Source organism: Vollenhovia emeryi, unplaced genomic scaffold, assembly GCF_000949405.1.
Source record: "Vollenhovia emeryi isolate VEMERY1.0 unplaced genomic scaffold, V.emery_V1.0 DF939125.1, whole genome shotgun sequence".
NCBI classification, from domain to species: domain Eukaryota; kingdom Metazoa; phylum Arthropoda; class Insecta; order Hymenoptera; family Formicidae; genus Vollenhovia; species Vollenhovia emeryi.
Window position 1 is genome coordinate 1,630,614 of NW_011967241.1, and position 14,278 is coordinate 1,644,891.

The following is a 14,278-nucleotide window of genomic DNA, read 5'->3' on the forward strand; positions in this document are numbered from 1 at the left end:
GCTCGCTCGCCCGCTCCGCGGTCCCTTCCGCACGCAACATGCCGCGCAGTGATACCGGCGGGCCTTTGATATTCTCGCGCCCGCCGCGGATGAACCGCGAGTGCGCCGACCCGGGCGCCGGCCCGACGCCGACGAGCGGCGCGGAATCGCCGCGAGGATCGTCCGGAACGATCGGCACCCGCGGTTTCGGCCCGTCGCCGCCGTCGTTTCGCCTTTTCGCGAGCGGGGACTACTTTCTCGTCGCGTGCCACGCGCCGGACGCCACCGCGCACGCGCCGGCCGATGCGCGCGCGCCACCTGGCACCGCCACGGGCAATCGCATTGGTTGCGCGCCGCGGATCGCGTCCATTGCGCAAGATTGACCGTTGGTGGGTTTTTCGACGTTCCGCAGCGTTTGAAATAAGTGCGTCCGTCGCTTCTCCTGAGGTACGTCGCTTTATTCACGAACGTCTGCTTTGAGATCCGTAAAGTATCGCCTCGTACGTACGGAAACGTTGCGGCGACTCGTCGAGCAAGTCCCGCTAAAGTTGCGCCCCGGTAACCATTCATGCGCGCGAATTTGCTTGTGCATACGCAGACTCGTACGAGATTCGCCCGGTCTGTGCGTTTGCACGCAAGTGGCTAGCTCGTGTATTAGCGTGTAATTTGGCGCGCAAATGTCCAACAAAGCGTACAAAACTGGCCTCAACAACGCAAGCAAAATCCCGCCCAAGTGCGTCGTCATACCCAGTCAGAAATTACTCGATCGACGTCAATATGGCGGTCGACGCGACATCGTTTCGACGTCGATCGACGAGTTATTTCTGGCTGGGTACCCAGTGAGAAATGATTCGTCGAATCGACACCGACACCGTCGAATTGACGTCGACTCGACATCGTTTCGACGTCGATCGACGAATCATTTTTCACTGGGTAGTGCTACATGTTTGCACGCAAAATGTTTTCCGAGTAGAGACACTGGACAGACTCGTCATTAGTACGTGACGTAAATCTGTCTCGAAACGCTTCGAAAGAGGAAAATTGTCGAGTCATTTTCTCGCCTCTTGCATCTACTGTGAAATCCCCCCACCCCTCCATAGTCTATATTGCAAAAAGTGACGCGATAACTTTGTCTCTCGATGAAATTTTTTTATCCACTACACTACAGTCCGCGGGTAACAGAGTCGTGTGAAAAATACGTTTGATCAATGTTAAACGTTAAAATTTAACGCGTTTCTTAAACCATTTAATACCATTTAAATTCTAAAGAATAAAATGGTCTTAAACCATTTAAAACCATTTAAATTCTAAAGAATAAAATTCGTAAGGCTCTAACGTAAAATCACAATTGGGAGGAATAAAGGATATATACATATATGTTACATATATTTCAACGTTACATATATTTATAAATCATGAACGGCTAAATGTTTTTTAAACATTTATCAAACGTAAATTATCTGCTCGAGCAGCCCATTGCGAAAAGTAATGCGACAATTTGTCTCTCGCCAAAACTTGTTTGTACGTTCTGAAAAAAATTGCCAAAAATATTGCGAAAGATCGCAGGACTGAAATATTGCGTGCACGTTGCACAATACTGCCGCAACGTTACGGAGTTACCGCAACGTTAGAAAGTATGCCGAAAGAATTCCAATCATCCCAGCAACGTTCGAGCGCGATACTTGATGCTATTACACGCGTATTTTATTATCAGCAAACGTTGAACTGATAAATTGTTCAACAGAGTTTTAATCTCTCTAGGGTTTCACGGACTGCGATGTGTCCTGTACGGAGCGCAAATCTTACGGCGCACCGTTGCCCGATGCGGTTCATCCAGAAAGGTATGCGACTATCTTGTACAAGTTGTACGTATATCTACACTGCCTTATATCCGTCATTTCCGCGATGAAACTCGATCGAAACTTGGCTCAACTTGGCTCTCTATCGGAGGGAATATGCTAATCTCGTAGTGCTAATTTTACAACAGCGCGCGGAGAGGGTTTTTCTTTTAAAGTTTATCCTGAAAATTATGCAATCGTGGGACAGCGCGGCATTTCCACGAAATTGCCACACGGGGAGAATTTTTTCTTACAATTTATCCTGAAAATCGTGCAGTTGTATGCAACATAGCATTTTGAAGAACTTTAGGAATTTTTGGGAAATTTCACCGTACATTTTACTAGTAAACTGTACGTAGGTTTCGAACAGTTAAGGGTGAAACTCTCGGGCGCGATCGCAGGATTGTCATAAACGAGCAAGGAAAGAGGAGGGAGGGGGATGCCGAAGGGGGTGAAAAAGAAAACTAGTTGGCTCATCGTTTTAGTAGATTTAATGAAACGATATACAGAATACATTTGCTTTCGTAATGCATCGCAACGCATTCTCGCGTGCCTTACCATCTATATCACATGTCAATTTTTTTTTTATTTATAAAATATAATCGTCATAATTTCTTTGTTCTCGCGTCTTGCCTTTGAACTGCCTCTTCGTCGTATATATCGAAAGTATATATATACACATATATATATTTATGTATTTTTATGCATACACATATATATGTATATTTATTTATACATAATATATTTATTTATTTATATATCTGTATTTATATATATATATCTATTTATATATTTATATTTATATATTTATATGTATGTATATTATTCCAAGCGAGAGAGGGAACTGTGTTGTGGCTCGGCACAGAATTAACAACGAATCAGGCCGGAGAAAAGGTTCCATGAATGTGCGCGCGCGCCTGTGTATGTGTGCGTGTCAATATTTGCGTACGATATTACACGGTGACATATTCAGTGATATTACGCTACGCATCGCCCTTACGATCGACGGTCGTGCGGATGAAAAGATCGGCGATCAGCCCCCGAGAGTGTTCGCCTCCCCGCGATTTCTTTATTGTCAGCCGTTGCAGTTACATCTGCTTCGCACTTTCTCTCTTTTTCTCTCTCTCTCTTTTATCTCTCAGGCTCATCGACAGCGAAATCGCATTCTCGCGATGCAATTAATTTCCACTTGTCAAGACGCACGGCCGTCGATACGTCGTTTCCTTTAACCTCCCCCTCCCCCCCCCCGTTTCTCCTCTCGCGATTATTATATTCGATCGTGTGCATCACGTAATACTCAGCGTATAAGAAAGAAAAGGAGGAGAAGAAATAGATCGAAAGATCTGGTGCTTTTAGTTTGAATCAACCTGCGACACTTACGCGGACCCTTGTTGGCTGCTGTTCGCATTGTCTCTCTGTTCGTGTGTGGACACATGTCCGTGTTAATTTACTAGATTTATTTTCGGTACAACGCTCATCTTCCGGTCATATGTATATGTTAAGCGCGTATAGTACATCGTCGTACATTTATAAACGCGATTCTTTTCTAGCTGAGCGTGCGGACGTTCGTACGACAGAGCGAGGCGGTGAAAATTACTTTCACAATTAAAGAGGATGTAATTAATATCGCGTTCAAGTGGATCTTGCTTATCGAGAGCTTCGCCGAGTTCTATAGACAAATTTTGCAAATTGTAAGCTACTTACTGCCACAAAATTACAAGCAAACTAGTTATGCTCACGTTTCGATCGGTCGATGATCAACGTTAACGTCATTTTTATTTCGGCGACGAAAAAATTCCGCGACGACAATCGCGAAAATTACACGAGGAAAATGAATGCTGCTTCAAATGACAGAGAAAGTTTAATAACTTGCACGAAGGAAGCTTGGCAGCTTACACGAAGAAAGAGCGTCAGAGAGAGAGAGAGAGAGAGAGAAAGAGAGAGACTAATATCGAATTCAGTCGGGAAGTGTAGGAGAAATTAGAAATTTACATAATGCACACACACACATTGGAGTGTTTCGTAACGTCGTGATGATTACCTTGCCATCATTTTGAACTCTCGGAGAACCGACAACTTCCGCACAAGTTCTCACGGCGGAACACCCTGCGTACGCAAACGTCCGCCGCTTAGCGAATCGGCGATATAGATAATATCTTCGAATAAACTCAGTTACAGATGTCAATCGAGAAAATAATTTATTAACAAAAATTTCGAAGAGATATATTAAATAATCTGTTGATCGAACATTTATTGCATACATCGATGAAACGGGGAAAAAGGGATAGATTTACACCTAACGGAATTGACTGTTATTTCGTTACAGTAATGACAGATAATCGATTTAAACAACAATGTCGGGACGATCTCGTTCGTTTCGTCGCGAGGACGATCTTACTGCCCGAAACGATCCGATTTTGCCTTCCCATCCCTGCTCGTACTCTTTCTCGGCGTTTTTGCCCCTTTCTCGTCTCCTCTCTTTGTGACAATTTCTCGTAAAAAATAATTGGCCGCAGCGCTGGGTCCAGGGACGATTTTCCGCGATCAGGAGCGGAAGACATCAGCCTCGCGCGGGCTCTCGTTAAGAAAAAGATATATATAGGAACAAAAGTACGTCGCCCCCGAAACCCCATTCTTCCGTGTATAACGGAGGCCGTAACTCGTAAAACTCGGGGTTTCCTTCGTTCTAGTCGAGCCCTTTGCACAATCCCGATCTCGAGAGACCGATTTCTCTACGACCGATAACCCCTCTCCCGAAATCTCCTCTGGACTCAACACTTTATTTTGCACGGGCGAGAAGGTCGATTTCTATGCTCGAAGATTTCTACATGTTCCATCTAAAGATGAGGGGCTGATATGAGGAGAAGATAAGGCGAATATCAGGCGAAGAGCGCTCGTCCTCGAGGTTCCCAATTGCGCCAAAGCATTTCTTACAAATGTAAAAAATGATTCCCGTTTCAATTGTATTGCCGCAGATCGATGCCAATGTGTTACCTGCTCTTAATTATCGTTAATACAAAATTATCTTTCCTTCTTCCCTCTAGTTATTTTTATCTTCTGAGATTTTTCCCCTCTCAATTCGCCCGCGACTAGCTCATTATTAAATACTTATCCTCGCAACGGACGGAAGAAAACATTTATATTTATCGTGACATTACCTCGTAAATATTTCAACGATTAACATTGTTTCTATATGCCTAGAAATATTTGTTACGCACTCGCCCTCTCTAAAGAGGCTTCTTCACTTTCTCACAAAGTGTTCGCTTTTAGAAATTCTAGAAAGGCAAGATTTTGTATCTCTAAAGTCCTCCAATCGATAGTTCACAGACACCTTATTTCTCTCCTTACAAAATATCCTGACAGATCATTGGCATCAGTCTGGTAAAAACGTGCTTATCTTATTGCTATCGATTTCGTGACGCGAATTAGTTTCCTCCAGCGGGAACGAGCTCTTCCGAAATTTGTGTCCTTCGAACAGGAGCAGAATCGACGCTCTCGCATGCGTTATCTTAATGTCGATCGCAAGGGTCGCTCAAGCCTTTATACCCTCGGATCCTGTTTACCTTGCATTCTTACCGGGCATTTTGTCTTTTGAACACTTGCGCGCGTATCCATCCGCAAACGTGGACGTATAACGAACCGTATTAAGGAATCATTTCGTACACGGAGAAACGTTTTTACAAACATTGGACAATTTTTTCAGGGGAGGGGAAGAACTTGATATGTCGTTCAACGCGTGTTTCGTATTTTTCGTGTCGATGCCGGATTTTACGTCCGCTGGAAACGGAATTGACTCGTTCCTTTGTCAAAAGGAGTAATTAGAGTATTAAGATCGATTATTTAAAACGCCATAGCTAATGATCAACAAACGCGTGACACGTATACATGCGATGTAAGAATTATTGCGCCTATAACGGCCAGTGTAGCAACGGTGTCCATCGCGTTCGCCATGTGTGATAAATATATTATTGTTGTATTATAAGATACACCGAATATTGTCCACCGATACATTACCGCGAATGTATTACTGCGAACCGGCAAACATTGAACATTTTTACTTAAAAGCCGGACCCTCGGTTTTCCGTCACAGTTTTCGTGGCAAACCTTGGATATTTTTACTGGACACCGTTCCTTTATAATATTTATTAACAAGTACCACAATTACTGATTAATCCTTTACGGCCAAAATTATTTTGTGGATTTGCGCTCGGCAATTAAATGGCAATTATCGGTCATAGCTAATACTATCACGCTATTATCGCTGATCGCTGATTTCTCAAGGTGTACACAATTTACATGTAAAAAATCATTTTCATCCCGATTAATTTCTGGACCAATCTGGACTTTATCTCGGCGCGCACGGCGACGCCTATACTTTTCAGACCGCAAAGCATTAAATTTGTTAGCAAGAAGAATTGAGAAAAAATTTCCGAGGTATCGCAGGAGCCTACGGAATCGGAACAGTCGAATGAAAATGAGGCGGATCCGTTTCCAGCGACAGAAATCGAACGCGAGCATTTGATTTTACCTCTTGTTATTAGTTTTCTTCCGTGCACTGTATAGTGTATCGCTAATTGAGAACGTCACGCGAATCGACATCGCCAAACAGAAGACATTAATACAATCGTAGAGAGCTGATAAAAGACGAATTCGATCCGGGTATTAATTCCGCCACGTCTGCGAAGCGTCGAACATTTGCGGATACACACGACTTTAGATTAACATATACACATGTAATTATCATATCTATTGTGCACGTACAGGTAATTAACGTGCTCTTCATTCGCGTGTGTCTATGTGTGTACGTGTACGTGTGTGTACGTGTGTCTGTGTGGACCGCGGTGTAAGGACAATGCCTGATCTGTCGTGTTACGAAGCTTGGATCGCGTTGCGATAGCGACGGTGGTTGTCGTAAGATTACACAGGCAAAGGTAACTGCGCCCGAACAAAAATAGATCTCAGGATTATCTAAGCATAAGAAGATAATTAACTTGTGTAAGGCAACCATGGAGGCTGAAGCCTGCTATTACTCTCGTGGACGTTATCTCTCTCCCGGTGTAAATAAAATGAAGCTATAATTACAAAGGAAACCTTAAGCGCTGCAAAACTGATGCCAGAAAAAAAGAAGAAATTGACAGCATTGATAATAATAAAAGAATAAAAATAGTAAGAATTCTAATAGATATATACAGCGATACTTCTAATTTAAGCTAAGAGGCGAAATCGAATAAAGAGAGAACGAGAGAGAGGAGTACTTGGAAATTTTTATATTTAAATATATTCAACATCAGGTGTGAAAAATAATCGTGAAATCCCTTTTCGCTCCAGTGCGAAGTTATTCCCGATATGCAATCTTACTTTATCTTACGGTACTTGAACGTGGATAAAATATCAAGATACACATCGAAAACAGAGATGCATGTCGACTGCGGTAATCCTGGCGGCGAGGACGCCCGGTTTAAGAGCCCCGTTCAGCAACCTCCGCCGTCTATCGCGTCGCACGTAGGACACTGGTGCGACGAGGGGCATTTTTTTTTTCTTTAATGACGACGACGGCAACGACGGCGAAGCTTACCGTAGCGAGGCAATGGTAACACAAGGTGGTAGTAAAGGTAGCGCTGGTAACAGTGGTAGTAGTGGTAGTAACGTCATATAGTAGTAACGCCTATCAATGAGTAGTAGTAAGTATAACGGTATAGTAAAGTAGTAGTTGTAGTAGTTAAGTAGTAGTAGCGGCGCGTTATACGTATATAAATAGGACACTCTACGTTAGTTTGATTAAAAAAGTAAATGTCATAAAACGTAATAGGTAACTTTAAGCCGGGCCCGTCTCGCCGCCCTCGCTGATCGACGGCTCGACCGGTCTCGTCTTCACCCCCCCCCCCCCAAAAAAACGAGACGGACCCGCGTTCGCCTTAGCTCTCTAAAATCACATAAACGCAAGAGTAGTGGTAAAGGGCCGACCGATTATCGACCATGCGCCTCGGACGGCGCTCGACAACGGCGATCGACGATGCCGAGCTCGTGTGCGAGTTGCGTTACGTGAGAGGAGGAAAATGAACTCTCTACCACGAACCGCGGGACGCATGGGATCTGCGGTGGTCCCATGGTGAAAATGTCAAGACTGCGTTGCGAGGCTGCGAACTGAAATCCCTTTGCATGCGCTGGTCCGTTCTCGACGTCGGAATATACAAATTGGAATAAAGAAATGCGCCAACTCTTTCCACTTGGCGATCTCCGATTGATCGCTTTTGACGCGAGGCTATTTGAAGTTACTCTCGCGAAAATGTCTGGCGAACACTTGCGATTTGAGATAACTCTGATATCTGGAATATTTAAATTTTCAATAATACTGTTAATTAAAAGCTGACACGTATCTAAAACGTAGAAAGTATAAAAATGTATCTGGTCAAATAATTTTCATCTTTCCTACAATTTATCATAAACTCATAAAATAATAGCTCCACTCCTAAACTCACTTTCCATTAACACAGATACCCGAGGGACGCGTAAACCCGTTACAGCGTTTATAAATGCACGTCAACTTACAGCTTTCGCTTGTACCTCAATTTCCACCAGCGAGCCCCTCGTTCGTTATTCTTCGCATTGCATTCAGTCCATTGCATATTTACCTCGAGAACGCAAAGCGCACGTCATCGAGACACAGATATGTCCACGATATGTAAAATGACAAAGAACAAATAAAGGACACATACTTAACTTGACGTAACATAAAGCCACATCGATTCTTGTCGTGCGTTCGAGCAAGCAATCGATGCGTCTGCACCCGGCATCGTTCGGTCATCGAGAGCGCGACCGAGAGTCATATCCTACGTCTACCGTCAAGACGGGAACGGGCGTCGTCCGCCCTGCCCGCCATTGCTCTGATATGTTGCGAATCGCCGACGCGTTTCCCCCGCGACGAAGGGCAAGGATATTGCCGATAAGTTATTACACGTGTCCGAGCAGGTGGCGAGTCCGCGCGCCGTGGGTCCTGGGAGCGACGAAGCGAGCCGAGCGCGAGCACGGAGAGCCTCGTACAAACTAGGTAGAAAAGTGAGAAAAATTCGCGCGGAGTGCCTTCTTGCGAGAAAAAGAGAGAAGGAGGGGTCCTCTCCTGTCCACACCCAGATCCGCGCGGAATCTACTACAGCTAGAAGGGAGAATAGCGAAATCGCCGCGGCCCGCCTCGCGCCCGCTTTACTCTTTTCCGCCCCGTGTCTGTCATCCGCTCTCCAGCAGCGGCAGCAGCAACAGCAGCAGCAGCAGCAGCGGCAGCAGCGCACCAACAACGGCGACCATAGTGCATTTACCCACTAATAGTACAAGCGGCGATGTGCGACACCCGCCACCCGACACGTCGCGCATGCAGAGACCTACGTCAAGACATTCTGTACACTTACGTTCGCACACGACGCACGCACCCGCTCGCATTCACGTATATGCACATTCATTCGCTCGTACATACATACGTACAACAAACTTTCCCTTAAGTTTAGCGTTCGCGTTCTCGCGCGGACAGTTCCCGTCCGCGCTCGCTCGTACGACCAGTAACGGCACTCCTCGCTCTCCCCGCTCGACGGAGCCCTTCCGGAACGTCCCTCTGCTGTAAACGCGAGAGGGACGTCGTCGGGACGCCGAGGGACCGAACGTACCCGCGGGATCGCGCGAGGTTACACGTAAGAAGAGAGTAAAGCTACGTGTAATACGAACTAAGAAGGATGCAATTAGAACGAAGATAACGCAACCGCATGGGTCTGAGAGAGTAATTGTTCTATGTGCTGGCGAGACCGCTCGGTTTAGAAGGGCAGGCTGCCGACGAACATGGTCTCGATCAGGGGTGGCGCCGGCACCAGGTCCTCCAGCTTGAGGTAGAAGATCCGCTGGAGGCCCTGGACCGAGAGACTCCTCAGCTCCGGTATCTTCCCCAGTAGGTACGACAGGTACTGCGACTTCCTCTGCGCCTCGGCGTTGTAGGTCACGTGGTCGCGCAAGGACGAGACGATCTTCATCTGCAGCTGTTCCATGCGCTGCGGCTCCTTCAATCCGAACCTCTCTGCAAGTATGAGAATCGGTTCGAGTGAGATCGCCGCTTTCTCGAGAAACGTAAGACGATCGAAATCCACGAATTGCCACCAAATTCCACCGAGCAATAATAGCGTTCCGAAAATAATATCGGAAGCTTTATCGCTTAAAACTTGACGCTGCTTTCGGCAGTCGCGAAAATATGGATACTCGAAATAGCATCTTACATTTTCAGAAATTTCGATATCGACGATGCACCGCGGTTCGAAATTTAATTACTACAGCACCAACATTCAGGATTAAGAAACGTTGATGAATCAATTAAACTCCAATAATATCAGCCACTCGACCTTCAACACGTAGCTATCCAAACACGGAAGCTCTGATTGGACGCGCTTGTAAACCGCACACCTGCATGTCTGGTTGCCAACGGATCGCGTGCCGAACGAGGAACATCGTCGTTCCTTTCGTCGGAACATCAATAATTAATCGAACCGATGGATTAATTATTTAGCGCGGCCGGTATAACCAGTGTACCAAGTAGAGCGAGCTGGATAAAGAAAGATCGAAGGCGCCGCTAAAGAAACGACCAGCAAAACCGCGGCGTGACAAAAGTGCGATTATAGAGTGATTAGAATTTATGGGGGCGGAGATCGCGACGGAGTGGCGATTCGTTTGATCGTGAAATCGGAGGAATTACAATCGAGTTACTGACCAGTGACCAGGGTGAGGGCGCACAGGCAGGCGAAGGCGCTGATATCGACCTCCAGGAAGTGGAGAGCTTTGCAGAAGTCGAGAATGCTGTGCAGCCAGTCGCCGAAGCTGCGCTGACATTGCTCCAGCGCGAGGACCACACCGTTGCAGAAGACCAGCTTCGTGTCGTCCGGGTTCGTGCGGTACGCCAGCCTCAGCACGAACAGCTCTAGGCTGGCCGATTGGAAGAGCAGTTCCTGAAATCGGATTACGCCGCGAAATTATTGATACGCCAATGAATTGTTCGTGAGACGCAAAGTACCGGGGCGATCGAAAGGTGTTCTAAAGATAAAATATTTTATTATTCCGCGATATTGAGCACCCTTCGCCTAATCAGTCCTCGATGCGCCGTTCGGAATGCACTTCTAACGGAAATTACGTAATCGTATAATTTCATTTAGGCGCGATGACAAATCTGACACGGCGAAATCACTCCTGCTTGTAGCGACATATTAACGAATTAACGTCTATCCGTTTCTACCGAGCGGTCTGCTAGTCAGCCAAGTAACCGACCGCGTCAAAAGCTCGTCAAGACTGACCTTTTAGAAAATGTATGAGCTATCGATTTCTATAACCGTTAGTTCCCAATAGATATCGTCCGAGAATTGATACCTGACCAGTGATATAATAAGAGCGTGTATCTGAGTTGGAAAAACTCAGATAAAAAACAAAAAAAAGCAACGATCAACTCTTGCGAGTTGAAATCTTAGGATCTCAGAGCTTTTATCTAGAAATTCTGTAATCGGAGCTTTCTTTTTGAGACATTGTCCCCTATATTTTCAAGTCGTCGTAGCCTAAATTTGATCTCATTCAGCTTCGCATCGTGATAAGTGATCGCTCACCTGATCTTCCCGCACCAGATCCGTGAATCCGGGGATTTTGTCGGCAAAGTTTCGGATAACATCGATCGAGGTTATCAATAGATTGTAGAATTGTTGGATCTTCTCGGCCTCGGTCATCGGAGGGTCGCCCGGCCTGGGTTGTCGGTACTGCGAGTAATCGAGGCTTGCCTTGTCCGGTGTTGTGTCCAGGTGGGCGCGAACCAGGGCGGTGATCAAAGAGACCGGCGGACTCGGTGGGGATTCTTGCGGTGACTTGGGCTTTGAAGGCAGCCTGCCTCGGCGGCCCTTCAAGGAATCTGTTCTGACAACCTGTTCCGGCAATTAAATAATAGAATCAGTCACAATTATGCGATTCCACGATCCCCTAATTATTTCGTCCGCGCCATAATACGTTAGCCGTTTTTTAAATAGCCTTTAACGCAGAATTTAATAATTGCGTAGCTTCGATTTCACTCGATATCAATTTTCATCGTTTGATTTTTAAATCTTTATTGTTACTTGCAAGTAATCTCGGCAAATTTCATTAGTTGACCACCAAGAGTCTACTTTTGTCATAGATATCTAGAATTTTTCAATATAATATCATATATAAAGTAACAAAATTACGAAAAAAAGATTTCAAAGTGTTTTCGTGTAACGCAGCAACGACGTTACTCACCTCCTTGACCATGCCAACCATCAGGCACTTCTGGAACCGGCAGAACTGGCAACGGTTTCGCCGGCGTTTGTCTACCGGGCAAGCCTTCTCGGCCAAGCACACGTATTTCGAGCCCTTCTGCACGGTCCTCTTGAAGAAGCCCTTGCAGCCCTCGCATGTGCGCACACCGTAGTGCTGGCAGGCCGCGGTGTCGCCGCACACGGCGCAGAGCTGGCTCGGGCTTGGGGGTGCGCGTTCGCCACTGGTACCGCTTCCGGGCGACGGCGAACTGACGGAACTCGCGGTACCGCCGCCGCAGCGCGGCTTCGGGGAATCCGTGCTCCCACTACTGTTAACACGACACAGGACGCGCATTGATCTATAACCCGTCGCTAGTCAGAACGGGGATTCTCCCAAAAACTGCCGCGTCTCGCGTCCTCGAAGCATACGTTGCTAATCGAACTCGCGTCGTTTATTCTCCAAGATTTACAGCAAAATTGAAAGACTCTTTCTCGCTTGCAGATTTAGAATTGCACGATTTGCTTCATTATTTCAGAGTTGTGAATTAAAAATTAAGTTGGAATTCGTTTCCGTGTACTAAATAGATTAGCCGTGTATTAAAATTTTGATTCAAACTGTGAATGAGCGAAATAACAAATTTAGAACAAGGATCATGCATATTGCAAATTTTACGTTTCTCTCGCATTACAACATCGTTAATTTAAACGAGAAGCAACGAGAAGCAACGAGAGTTGAAATTACTCGTAAAGGATCTTACCTTGCCGATTCTGATCTTTGAGTGGGCAGCGACGCCCTTCGTGGCCGAGTGGTGCCAATGACGACGCTGGTATCGACGTTGGGACAGAGATCGGTAGGAACTACGGGAGTGGCGATGGCTGATGGTGGCCCGTAAACCATGGGCATGGTAACAGCCACCCCGTAGGATGGGTCCTGCCGATGATTAGAGGGCGGTACAACCGCCGTTGTCGGGGTGGGCGCCGATTCCGTGGGGAAGTAACCTTGATGATGATGCGGAGCTTGGTGCGGCTGATGATGCTGCGGGTGATGGTGAGGATGCTGCTCGTGATAGGGCACCGCGGTCGTGAACTCGGTCGAGTAGTGAGTAGGGGTGCAGGAATACACCGGGGAGTCATAGCATTCATCGTCCATCTTAATACCGAGGCCCTGGAGCTCCTGTCTGGTGTATCGCTGCGCCGTATAGGTCTCCTGGAAGCTCGGTAATGGCGTAGGACTGCAAGCAGAAATGCGTAAACATTTTATATCGCCGACCACCGAAGGCTACGTTGTCGGAAAACTTTAAGCGTAATACCGATAACAAATAATTGATAATTTCCTTGCTGTTACTGGATAAGCCCTGATAAGAAGTTACAATCGGCGTGTTAGAATATCACGAGTTTAGGGATCGTTTGTATACCTGAGAGAATCAGCTTGGATGTCTTCGGGGAGGGGTGGTGGTGGTGGTGGTGGTTGCGATGGCTGCTGATGGTGAACACTTTGCTGAGACTGAGCAGAGTCGTCGACCTGAGGCACGCCCTGCGGATGATTCCCGAGTTGCAATTCCGGAAAGGGATCCAACTCCTCGGGTAAACTTCCGGCATCCGTAGCGTCCGGATAGGGGCTATTCAGGAACTCCCCGAAAGTGCCGAAGGGACTCTGTAACGTGAAAAATTGCGGCTATATTTAGAAGCGATATTAACTCACAATCAGTAGTGATATAAAAATTAGATATTGCAATACACTATAAATTATACGTGTATATATTTTATTCAACAAAGTGATATTCATTAAGAGGAAGTAATTACTCGTAATAATAATAATTTATAGTATTAATCTAATATAAATAATGATATTTAAATAATAACTTTCATACTACACGAGAAAGAAGAATTTACATAATTCAGTAACATAACTCAGTAATTTACATAATAACATGACTTGTTAATGAAAATTTATGTCGCCAACTTTAATAGTATAACATACCTAGCACAGATTCTAAATGAATCGAAAACCGGAAAAGCGAATGATAAAATAGGGAGAAACGCAAGTAAAAAGATACCTGCGCCGAACGAGCCAATTTGAACACCATACCGACATGGACTTTGCGAATCTTTTGTTTTCTAATTACATACCGAATAAACGAGACTCGACTATTAACTTTAAACGCCGTTTTAAGTGATGTTTTC

The 14,278-nt window shown here is 45.7% G+C and overlaps 2 protein-coding genes across 5 annotated transcripts in view; one reads left to right on the plus strand and one right to left on the minus strand.

Moving 5' to 3' along the window:
• Window positions 1-144: 144 nt before the first annotated feature.
• Window positions 145-14,278, plus strand: part of LOC105569227 — an 83,515-nt gene continuing 69,381 nt past the window's right edge. For 3 of the 4 annotated variants that reach the window (XM_012025503.1, XM_012025501.1, XM_012025502.1), the window contains exons 1-2: window positions 145-426; window positions 1,741-1,820. In XM_012025503.1, the coding sequence (XP_011880893.1) occupies window positions 283-426; window positions 1,741-1,820 (224 nt within the window). In that variant the 5' untranslated portion in view covers window positions 145-282. Of the gene's footprint in view, window positions 427-1,740; window positions 2,532-14,278 lie in introns of those variants that run through there. The other variant, XM_012025500.1, reaches the window with a different exon arrangement.
• LOC105569226 (nuclear receptor subfamily 4 group A member 2) overlaps window positions 2,599-14,278 on the minus strand; it is a 71,027-nt gene continuing 59,347 nt past the window's right edge. Inside the window, exons 3-8 of the mRNA XM_012025499.1 lie at window positions 13,510-13,748; window positions 12,853-13,326; window positions 12,096-12,423; window positions 11,438-11,746; window positions 10,558-10,792; window positions 2,599-9,873 (exon numbers count right to left, since the gene is read on the minus strand). Of these exons, the coding sequence (XP_011880889.1) occupies window positions 9,617-9,873; window positions 10,558-10,792; window positions 11,438-11,746; window positions 12,096-12,423; window positions 12,853-13,326; window positions 13,510-13,748 (1,842 nt within the window). The 3' untranslated portion in view covers window positions 2,599-9,616. The remainder of the gene's footprint in view (window positions 9,874-10,557; window positions 10,793-11,437; window positions 11,747-12,095; window positions 12,424-12,852; window positions 13,327-13,509; window positions 13,749-14,278) is intronic.